This window comes from Cebus imitator, unplaced genomic scaffold, assembly GCF_001604975.1.
Source record: "Cebus imitator isolate Cc_AM_T3 unplaced genomic scaffold, Cebus_imitator-1.0 Scaffold8, whole genome shotgun sequence".
Taxonomy (NCBI): domain Eukaryota; kingdom Metazoa; phylum Chordata; class Mammalia; order Primates; family Cebidae; genus Cebus; species Cebus imitator.
Window position 1 is genome coordinate 9,089,053 of NW_016107323.1, and position 11,473 is coordinate 9,100,525.

At 40.8% G+C, this 11,473-nt stretch overlaps 1 protein-coding gene across 2 annotated transcripts in view; it reads right to left on the minus strand.

The window, feature by feature from the left end:
* The window catches only part of NAA25 (N-alpha-acetyltransferase 25, NatB auxiliary subunit), a 78,815-nt gene that overhangs the window by 44,546 nt on the left and 22,796 nt on the right, over positions 1-11,473 (minus strand). For both annotated transcript variants that reach the window (XM_017542868.2, XM_017542860.1), the window contains 5 exons: positions 7,127-7,201; positions 5,188-5,295; positions 4,733-4,811; positions 1,658-1,769; positions 646-735 (listed from right to left, as the gene is read on the minus strand). In XM_017542868.2, coding sequence (XP_017398357.1) covers positions 646-735; positions 1,658-1,769; positions 4,733-4,811; positions 5,188-5,295; positions 7,127-7,195 — 458 coding nt within the window. In that variant the 5' untranslated portion in view covers positions 7,196-7,201. The remainder of the gene's footprint in view (positions 1-645; positions 736-1,657; positions 1,770-4,732; positions 4,812-5,187; positions 5,296-7,126; positions 7,202-11,473) is intronic.

The window sequence follows — 11,473 nt, forward strand, 5'->3', positions numbered from 1 at the left end:
AAAAGTTCAAGACCAGGCTTGCCAACATGGTGAAACTCTGTTTCTACTAAAAATACAAAAATCAGCTGGGCATGGTGATGGGTGCCTGTAGTCCCAGCTACTCGGGAGGCTGAGACAGGAAAATTTCTTGAATCCAGAAGGCAGAGGTTGCAGTGAGCCAAGATTGTGCCACTGTACTTCAGCCTGGGTAACAAGAGCAAAACTCTGTCTCAAAAAAAAACAACAATTATCTTAGCATAAAGATGGAACTAAATCAGAAGGAAAGGCACCAAACTGTTAATAAGAGTTATTTCTGGAATGGCAGAATAAGTAGAAATTAGCTCACAACATATTTCGACACTAATAAGATTTTTAGAATGAATTCATGTATTTCATATTTTATAAAATGGGGGAAAAAAAATCCCCTAATTTTTTTTTTTTAGAGACGTGGTTTCTCCATGTTGGTCAGGCTGGTCTTGAACTCCTGACCTCAGGTGATCCACCCACCTCGGCCTCCCAAAGTGCTGGGATTACAAGCATGAGCCACCATGCCCAGCCCAAATCTCTTACAGACATAAAAAGGGAATTCAACTGGCTTATGAGGAAAGCCTTTCACTACCACATATTAAAAAGTGCCATTATAATTCAGGAAAGAAGACAACTTACTGTTCACCTTCAGCAGGAGGAGTCCAGGCCTCTTCAATCAGTCGAAAGACAGAATCGAAATAAGTCAGATAGAACTGCCAGTCATCTGAGCTAAAATCAGATTGAATGATGCACACAGGATTAAACCCAAGTTGTGACAGATCTGCCTTAGGAACCATGATATTCAAGTTATTTTCTAATTTATATTTTAGTTTGTAGTAAGTTGGCTCACCCCCACCCGTCCCATGTTTCCTTTACAACTCTAAAAGGGCATTTTCCAGAGGCATTTTCAAAGTAATACTACTTTGTATTTGTAAACAGTAATAAACTACTTTTTCCTTCAATAAAATGACCAAGTCTAGAAAACTAATATTCGTAGCAGAAAAGTCCCTACATAAACACCTCCGAAATGAAGAGAAGGGGAGAGAAGTGTTCTAGCAAAGAATGAAGACTCTTTTAGGAGAATATTGAATTTGAGAAATTAATGATTTTCAGTGTTCATTCTTAAGCCCTAACTAAATTTCAGCACCATGGTGCCACAAGTACCATTTTTTTTTTTTTTTTGAGACAAGAGTCTCACTCTGTCACCCAGGCTGAAGTGCAGTGGTGCAATCTCAGCTCACTACAACCTCTGCCTCCTGGGTTCAAGCCATTCTTGTGCCTCAGGTGCCCAAACAGCTGGGACTACAGATGTGGGCTACCACACCTAGCTAATTTTTGTATTTTTAGTAGAGACAGGATTTTGCCATGTTGGCGGGGCTGGCCTCAAACTCCTGACCTCAAGTGATCTGCCCGCCTCGGCCTCCCCAAGTGCTGGGATTACAGGCATGAGCCACCATGCCCGGCCTACAAGTACCATTATAATACTCTACTGAAAGATTAAACCTCCTTAAAAATGTTACAAACATGCAGGACATAACTACTATAAGAAAACTTTAAGTCTAGAAACTTCAAAACACAGACACCAAGAAAATCAATAGTGAAGTCTTAAAGCCTCACTAGTCAAATGGTAGAAAAGAAATCTTTGACTCACTTTTTTAGTAAGAGGCGCCGGGAAAGGGCATTGCACTCTGGCCACCTGCTCAGCTTCTTGTACATAGCCATGCATTTGTTTTCCCGACTCTGAATCTCACTTGTCAACTTCTCTAAAATTAGAAGTTGTAAAAGTTGGTAAGCTGGTTTCGTTTCTGCTCAATAACCAGAATAGAATCCAACCACAAGAAGAAAAATGTCACATTTTCTTTTGTCTTTTTTTTGAGACGGAATTTTGCTCTTGTTGCCCAGGTGGGAGTGCAATGGCGAGATCTCTGCTCACAGCCATCTCCACCTCCTGGTTTCAAGCAATTCTCCTATCTCTCAGCCTCCCGAGTAGCTGGGATTACAGACATGTGCCACCATGCCAGGATAATTTTATAGTTTTAGTAGACACAGGGTTTCTCCATGTTGGTCAGGCTGGTCTTGAACTACCAATCTCTGGTGATCCGCCTGCTTCAGCCTCCCAAAGTGCTGGGATTACAGGCGTGAGCCACCACACCCAGACTTTTTTTTTTGAGACGGAGTTTCGCTCTTGTCGTCCAGGCTAGAGTACGGTGGCATAATCTCGGCCCACTGCAACCTCCGCCTCCTGGGTTCAAGCGATTCTCCTGTCTCAGCCTCCCAAGTAGCTGGGATTACAGGTACCTGCCACCACATCTGGCTAATTTTTGTATTTTTAGTAAAGATGGGGTTTCATCATGTTGGCCAGGCTGGTCTGGAACTCCTGACCTCAGGTGATTACAGGCATGAGCTACCAGGCCCAGGCTAAATGTCACATTTTCCTACTCACTCTCTTAGAAAATGGGACCACTATTACATACAAACTACTGCTACCTTACTAAAGATTGTTTTATTGCCAGAAAAAAGTACATTACTGACACTACACTTTTTTAACCATTTTCTTTGTAAAATGATAGGATCCACGATGTAATGGATTGAAGATCTATTAACAGTACATGGGATATACTTATAAAATCCCAACAGCATCTAGGGCCAAGTAAATTTAGTCCATAGGCTGCCCATCCATACAGTTCCAAAACATCAAATAGGGCTGGGCTAACATGAGGTGAGAAAGGTGAGATGCTGGAAGAAGACGAAAGCAGAGATGAATCCAGCTCTTTCCAAACAACTGCAAACTAAAAAACTAGGATGATAGTTCTGACCAAATTAGATTTGCCCAACGGTTTAGCAGATTAAGGATACCAACAATTACATTATGAATGTCTTGTTGAGAATCTAAATTTTAACTATTGATAAAACTATAATCTAGTTTTAAAAAAAAGAAAAGAAAAGAAAAAGGCCGGGTCTGATGGGTCGCACCTGTAGTAATGCCAGCACTTTGGGAGGTTGAAGCACGCAGATCGCTTGAGCCTAGGAGTTCAAGACCAACCTGGGCAACATAGTGAGTCCGCGTCTCTACAAAAACTACAAAAATTAGCCAGGTATGGTGGCACACACCTGGAGTCCTAGCTATTTAGGAGGCTGCGGTGAGAGAATCACTTAAACCTAGGAGGTCAAGGCTACAGTGAGCTGGGATGGTGCTACTGCATTCCAGCCTGGGTAACAGAGCAAGGCCCTATCTCAAAAAAAAAAAAAAAAAAAGTTTATTGTGAGTAGTCTAAATATCCATCAAGAACTGGTTAAGTAAATTATCTACATTCACACTGTGGAACACTGGACAGTCATTAAAGAGAGTGACGTAGTGAACTTTATCTCTAGAAAATACTATTATAATAATAAAATATTGGAGGCTGGGTATGGTGGCTTATGCCTATAATCCCAGCACATTGGGAGGCTGAGGAGGGCTGACCATGAGGTCAAGAGATAGAGATCGGGCCGGGCGCGGTGGCTCATGCCTGTAATCCCAGCACTTTGGGAGGCCAAGGCGGGTGGATCACGAGGTCAAGAGATCGAGACCATCCTGGTCAACATGGTGAAACCCCGTCTCTACTAAAAATACAAAAATTCAGCTGGGCATGGTGGCACATGCCTGTAATCCCAGCTACTCAGGAGGCTGAGGCAGGAGAATTGCCTGAACCCGGGAGGCAGAGGTTGCGGTGAGCCAAGATCGCGCCATTGCACTCCAGCCTGGGTAACAAGAGCGAAACTCCGTCTCAAAAAAAAAAAAAAAAGAGATAGAGATCATCCTGGCCAATATGGTGAAAACCCGTCTCTACTAAAAACACAAAAATTAGCTAGGCATGGTGGCATGTGCCTGTAGTCCCAGCTACTCGGGAGGCTTGAGGCAGGAGAATGGCTTGAACCTGGGAGGCAGAGGTTACAGTGAGCTCAGATTGTGCCACTGCACTCCAGCCTAGCGAAAGAGCGAGACTCTGTCTCAAAAAATGAAAGAAATAATGGAGCCAGTGTGGTGGTGCATGCCCATAGTCCTAGCTAGTTGGGAGGCTAAGGCAGGAGAATCACTTGAGCCCAGGGGTTCAAGTCCAGCCTGTGCAACACAGTGAGACCTCATCTCTTTAAAATAAATAAATAATAAAAATAAATAATGGGTATAAGAGCAGAGGTCACAAACTCAAATGCCTTCATAAGACAGACAGGTAAATACAGAAGGAATGTTTGTTATATCTACAGAGTATGAATCCTGACTAGAGGGGTATTAATTAATTTAAAATTTTTAAAGAAAATAATTTTTTTTAATAAAAACATTGTGTAACTGAATAAGATTATTCTATGAGCCAGGTACACTGTTTTCACTTGTTTTAAAAAAAAAAAAAAAAGTGGGGAAAATAAATATTTAGAAGAATATAAAGGATAACTGCAAGAAAACCTAGAGGAAGAGGGCTAGAGATCTGGAGCATAATCTTTCACACTCCTTTAAGTTTCTGAATCTGTTAATTATTTTCAAGTAAAAATTTTTAAAAATAAATTTATTTTCGATCTACTACTAAAAAAATTAATTTATTATGTACAGAAAAGTCTGGAAAAATATAACAAAATATCAAAGGTGTTTTTTTATGTCTTTATGTCCTTATGTGGAAATTTTCTACAATAAACATTTTTCATGATTAAATAGGAAAAAAAAAAAAGCTTCAAGAAAAATTTTTTTAATCACCTCCTAATTTCCCTCTGATGACATCCAAGGCCTCCTGGTACTTTCCCAAACGTTCCAGGATCATATAATAAAGTTCAACCTTACAAGGAAGAAAAACAAGAAGTGTAATGTCTGAAACTTTTCAGTAATAAAAAGACAGTCATTTACAGGTTTTTAAATAGTCATTTAATAGAGCATATCTTCAAATGAGATGAAACTGACAGTAAGAAGCAGGTAACAGGGTCTTCTCCATCTAAATCTCTCCCGTCTATACACATCTCAGCCTACAGAACTTGATGCAAACAGCTCAGTGATCATTAGACCTAAGCTGACCGCTTCATATTTACCTGAAGGCCAAGAGTGAGGACCCAGCTATCAAACTGGAACAAAACAACAGTTTATAATATCGTAACATACTATTGTAGCACTAGAAAAAAAAAAAATGAAAACACAAAACTCGGGCTTAAAATACGCACTTCAGCCTCGGCTTCTATCTTGTCCTCTTTCACCATTTTTTCTACCATTCTCTCAGCAAGGGGCAGAAACATTGTTTTTGAGAGGTTTTCATCCTGTGCCGATATAGACTGAAAGAAGAAAAATAACATTTCATTCTAATTTCTCCCTTGCTTGCACTATTTAATATTAACATGCAGACCATTACTGTGACTTGAGCACATAATTATCAATCCACCATGTCAAATATCAGACCCAATCTGAATTCCCTGCCAAGGAGGTACATTAGACAGTGGTTTGCTTTATAAAAGATTTCCTTACTCCAGATTCATTATCCTATGTGTTCTTGAAATACTGAGCTTCCTACAATACAACCTAGCATTTAAGTAGGTTATTTATACATTTTTCTAGAAGTATGTAAGGAGGGAGCATGCCTGTACTGTTTATTATACATAATGAGTATTATCAGGTATTTGAAGAGGAAAGCATTCCAGGTATGTTTAAGATGTTCACATTAGAAAAAGAGAAATGCCAATTCCTTCTATTACACAGTTTACTAGTAGCTGGTTACCTTAAATTGGTAACTAAAATTAACAGATGAAATTAATAAAGTTAATAACACCAGATTCTGCTCACAACTCACTTAATCCTTGTAAAAAAACAAAAAAAAAAAACAAAAAAAAACAACCTTTCAAGGTATTATGCTTATTATGCTTATTTTATAAGGAAACTAAGGTTAGGCTAGGCGTGGTGGCTCATGTCTGTAATCTTAGAACTCTGGGAGGCTGAGACAGGTGGATACCTTGAGGCCAGGAGTTTGAGAACAGCCTGGCCAACACAGCAAAACCCCCATGTCTACTGAAGAAGAAAAAAAAATTAGCTGGGTGTGTGTGGTGGTGCATGCTTGTAATTCTAGCTACTCAGGAGGCTGAGGCATTAGAATCGCTTGAACACAGGAGGTACAGTAAGATGAGTGCACTCTAGCTTGGACAAAAGAAAAAAAAAAAAAAATTAAGGCTAAGAGTTACTCAGGAGGCTGAGGCATGAGAATCACTTGAACCCAGGAAGTATAGTAAGCTGAGTTCACTGCACTCTAGCTTGGACAACAGGAAAAAAAAAAAATGAAATTAAGGCTAAGAGTTTCCTCCAACAGCTCTCTTTAAGACATGTGGTAAAGCTAGTGTATGAAGGCAGACCCCATAACATCCGTTCTTAATCACTACTTTTAATTACTTCCCCCTCATCTTCTCCTATATAGAATCTCTCGGTCCCTGGGAGAGAACTGTCTCCTTTCTGCAAAACAGCAAACTGAGGCTCAGAAAGGAGAAGCAATAAAAGAAGGCCACCCAGTTCAATGAGCCTTCACTAACCAACAATATTGTCTTAAAGGCAAACCACAAGTTGTAATATCAAACATTTCAAGGCTCATGCTTGAAACAGATCAGAGATTCAAGGGAAATACAGTCCATGCTGCACAAATAAACTAATATACCAACTCATAAATACTCAAAATCCCTAACTTAACTGACAACACATAAAGTCTCTGTTTGACATGCTGCAACACATTACACAAAATGTTCACAGCCAGATGCAGAGGCTCATGCCTGTAATCCCAGCACTTTGGGAGGTTAAGGCAGGAGGACTACTTGAACCCAGGAATTCAAGACCAGCCTGGTCAAAAGAGCAAGACCCTGCATCTATTAAAAAAAAAGTAGCTTTTTTTTTAATTAGGCAGGTGAGGTGGTATGCACATGTAGTCCCAGCTATTTGGAAGGGTGAGGTAGAGGGATCGCTTAAGCCCAGGTCAAGGCAGCAGTGAGCTATGACTGCACCATTGCACGCCTGCCTGGCTGACATACAGAGCAGGATCTTGTCTAAAATAAGTTCAGAAGGCACACTGAGGACAATGACTATATAAAACATAAAAGCAAACCTCAATCCCATTCTGAATGCCATACTCACTTGCATAATTAAGCTCATCACAGACCAAAAGTAGTAGGGATTTTTGGGGACAATCTTATATAGAGCCATGCCAGCCTGAAAGAGAACCATAAATATTTTATTTAGAAAACACCATACGGAGGGCAATTAATGATCTAGATACATGGCAGAAAGTTTCTTAGGAGGACAGAAAGGTATTTACATATCCCAGTCAGTGTAAATGCCTAGTGACTTGATGGCTAGAGTAATAGCAGTAATCACAAAGGTGAATTTTCATATTATGAGGGATATTTCACTTTCTGAACCAGATCCTTCTAAACTTAAAGTCCAATATTTCTAGAATTCCCTGCAATCCACTATAGTTCTAGAAGACTACAAAGCAAACAAAACATTTGCCTCGTAATTGTACATCGATAAACTTTACTAAAAACACCATACTAACCAGTTATTAGTAAAAACAAATAAACAAGCCCAGAGAATACACTTAAACTTCAATCAGAAAATATTACCATGTCATAATTCAAAAATTCTTCCTTAGGTTAGGAAAATAAGGTTTCCTCAAGATTCCAGTAATTAGAACTGAAATCTTTCATTATGAAATGTATAAAACACAAATGCTTAAAAGCAGAAACACTTTTAAAAAGGAATAAAGTGGACCTATTCAAGCATGATTGGGATTCTGTCTTAAATCAGCCAACTAGTAACTGATGCCAAGAACTCCATCCGCTAATTTTTATATGTTTTTTAATCTTTTGCCTACTACCAATCTACTTCAAAAATTACATGGAGCTCCTATGAAGTAAAAGAAACTATCTATTCCTGCCAAAGACACAAAGATCAAGTCCCTGCCCCAAAGGCACTTAAAAGCGAGGGAGAAGACAATACATAAATGACTGAAATGTATTTAGCAATAAAAATAAATGTCTGGGCCAGGCGTAGTGGCTCATGCCTGTAATCCCAGCACTTTGGGAGGCCAAGGCTGGAAGGTCACCTGAGGTCAAGAGTTCGAGGCCAACCCAGCCAGCATGGAGAAAGGCCATCTCTACTAAAAATACAACAATAAGCCAGGTGTGGTCGTGGGCACCTGTAATCCAAGCTACTCGGGAGACTGACAGGAGAATTGCTTGAGCCCAGGAGGCAGAGGCTGCAGTGAGCAGAGACTGCGCCACTGCACCTGGGCAACAGAGCGAGACTCTGTCTCCAATCAATCAATCAATCAATCAATTAATGTCCTTGGCCAGGCATGATTACTCATGTCTGTAATCCCAACATTTTTGGAGGGTGAGGCAGGAGGATCGCTTGAGCCCAAGGAGTTTGAGACCAGTCTGAGCAACATTGTGAAATCTTGTCTCTATAAATTACACAGACACACACACACACACACACACACACACACACACACACACACACACGTTAACCAGGTGTGGTGGCATGCACCTGTGGTCCCAGCTACTCGAGAGGCTGAGGTAGAAGGATCACTTGAGCCTGGGGAGGTCAAGCCTACAGTGAGCTGTGATCACACCACTGCACTCCAGCCTGGGCAACAGAGACCGACCCTATCTCAAAATTAAAAAAATAATAATAAAAATAAATGTTCTGGCTGGGTGCAGTGGCACATACCTGTAATCCCAGCACTTTCAGAGGCTGAGGCGGGTGGATCATGAGGTCAAGAGATCAAGACCATCCTGATCAACATGGTGAAACACCATCTCTACTAAAAAATACAAAAAATAGCCGGGCGTGGTGATGCACGCTTGTAGTCCCAGCTACTTGGGAGGCTGAGGAGGAAGAATCACTTGAACACGGAGCCAGAGGTTGCAGTGAGCCGAGATTGTACCACTGCACTCCAGCCTGGTGTCAGAGCGAGACTCCATCTCAAAAAAATAAATAAATAAAAATAAATGTTCTATGCAAAACACCATGCTAGGGTGTTTCCTAGGAAGGCAAAGTTGTTCTTTTCCTTACCTTTTCTTTCTTTAAGGGAAAGTAGAGACGGGAGCTTTATCATTAACACACTTCCAAAGTAGCCACCTTTTACATGACTTTGAAGGTTAAACAGAACATCTGGGGGATGGGGGAGATGGGGTATAGGGAAGATACATATAAAACTACAAATATTTGAGGTGAATGGGCAAGTGAATCAACTCAAAGTAGGAAAAAAACAAGTCTGAACAAAAAACAATTAAAGAAAGTCAAGGGACTTATGTTGGTAAGAACAAGCAGGATGTCTGGCTAAAACAAGGAGTAATAGGAAAAACGTTGAAAGGTAAACCAAAATACTTTTGTTGTAAGGTATTAAAAAAAGAGTCTATATAGAATAGAGAAGTAATATGTATAAATCTATACTTTTCTAGGAATAACATCTTAGCAGTTACTGGGAATAAACAATAGGAAGAAAGAAAATGTGAGGTGATGAGACATGAAACCAGGATGGGGTAGATCAAATAGAAAAGAGACCTGGAAAGATACAGCAGAGGCCCAGCATGGTGGCTCATGCCTGTAATCCCAGCTCTTTGGGAGGCTGAGGCAGGAGTTTGAGACCAGCCTGGCCAACGTGGTAAAACCCTGTCTCTACTAAAAATATGAAAATTAGGACCAGGCACAATGTCTCAAGCCTATAATCCCAGCACTCTGGGAGTCCAAGGCAGGCAGATCACCTGAGGTGAGGGGTTCGAGACCAGCCTGACCAACATGGAGAAACCCTGTCTGTAATAAAATACAAAATTAACCGGGGGTGGCAGCGCATGCCTGTAATCCCAGCCACTCGGGAGGCTGAGACAGGAGAATCGCTTGAATCCGGGAGGCGGAGGTTGTGGTGAGCCAAGATCACGCCACTGCACTCCAACCTGGGCAACAACAGCGAAACTCTGTCTCAAAGAGAAAGAAAGAAAGAAAGAAAATTAGCTGGGCATGGTGGCGCGTGCCTGTCGCTTGGGGAACTGAGGCAGGAGAATCTCTTGAACCCTGGAGGTGGAGGTTGCAGTGGGGCGAATTGCACCACTGCACTCCAGCCTGGGCAACATGAGTGAAATTCCATCTCAAAAAAAAAAAAAGATACAGCAGAGGTAGAATGAAGATGATCTGGAGACAACAAGGACATACAGGATAGGAGAGTCTAAGACGGCTTGAGGTACCTGTTTCTAACACTGGCGTACATATACTCCACAGGTATGGAATGAAAAATGTTAGGAAATTCCACTCATCTCTAGGAAGCCTTTACGATCAAAAGAAAAAGTAATAATTTTTTTTTTTTTTTTTGGACTTAGAAAACCAGCTGGGCACAGCGGCTCAGGCCTGTAATCCCTGCATTTTGGGAAGCTAACGCAGGAGGACTGTTGAGCCCAGCAGTTCCAGATCAGCCCAGAAAACACAGCGAAATCCCATCTCTACAAAAAATGAATAAATTTTCAAAAATAAATAAAATTAAAGTTACAAAATCCATTTTACTTGAGAATATGGGAAAACACTTTTAGTATAACATACAGAAATAAATACATAAGATCAGAATATAAATTTTTAATATAAAATGCAATGCCAAAATTTCATGTCCACACCCTATGATTTTTCAGGTTCTGATAATCTGCTGAAACAGGAAAATTTTTATGACAGACAAGTTTAAAACATGGATCTAAGTTGGTGACTCAGAATGGGAATGTCATTTATAGAAAAAGGAAAGCCTTATCACCATATGAATAACTAGCTACTCTTCATTTATGGTGGTTTTAGATATCACCAGCCAGAGATGTCATTTGGGGCAGCAGCAGCTCTTAAGTTTCCCTCCCTCCTACCTCTACCAGTTTATACAAATCATTCATATGCTTAACAAATAATTATTGTGCAGATGCTATCCTAGCCAAAGGAAAATCAGCAGTAAGCAAATCAAACAAAAACCTACATCCATATGACATTAAATTTGTGAAATACCTATTACCTCAGACTGACATTCCACACTCAAAATAAACGTACTTAAACTAAGAAATTGTAACTTCCTTAAGTAGCAACAATGACAGTATAAAAATTAGCCAGGCACGGTGGCTCACGCCTGTTAATCCCAGCACTTTGGGAGGCCAAGGCGGGCAGATCACAAGGTCAGGAATTCAAGACCAGCCTAACCAACATGGTGAAACCCCGTGCCTACTAAAAATACAAAAATTAGCTGGGCGTGATGGTGTGTGCCTGTAATCCCAGCTACTGAGGAGGCTGAGGCAGAAGAATCACTTGAACCCAGAAAGCGGAGGTTGCAGTGAGCCAAGATCGCACCACTGCAGTCCAGTCTGGGCAACAAGTGCAAAACTCCATCTCAAGGCCGGGCGCGGTGGCTCAAGCCTGTAATCCCAGCACTTTGGGAGGCCGAGGCGGGTGGATCAC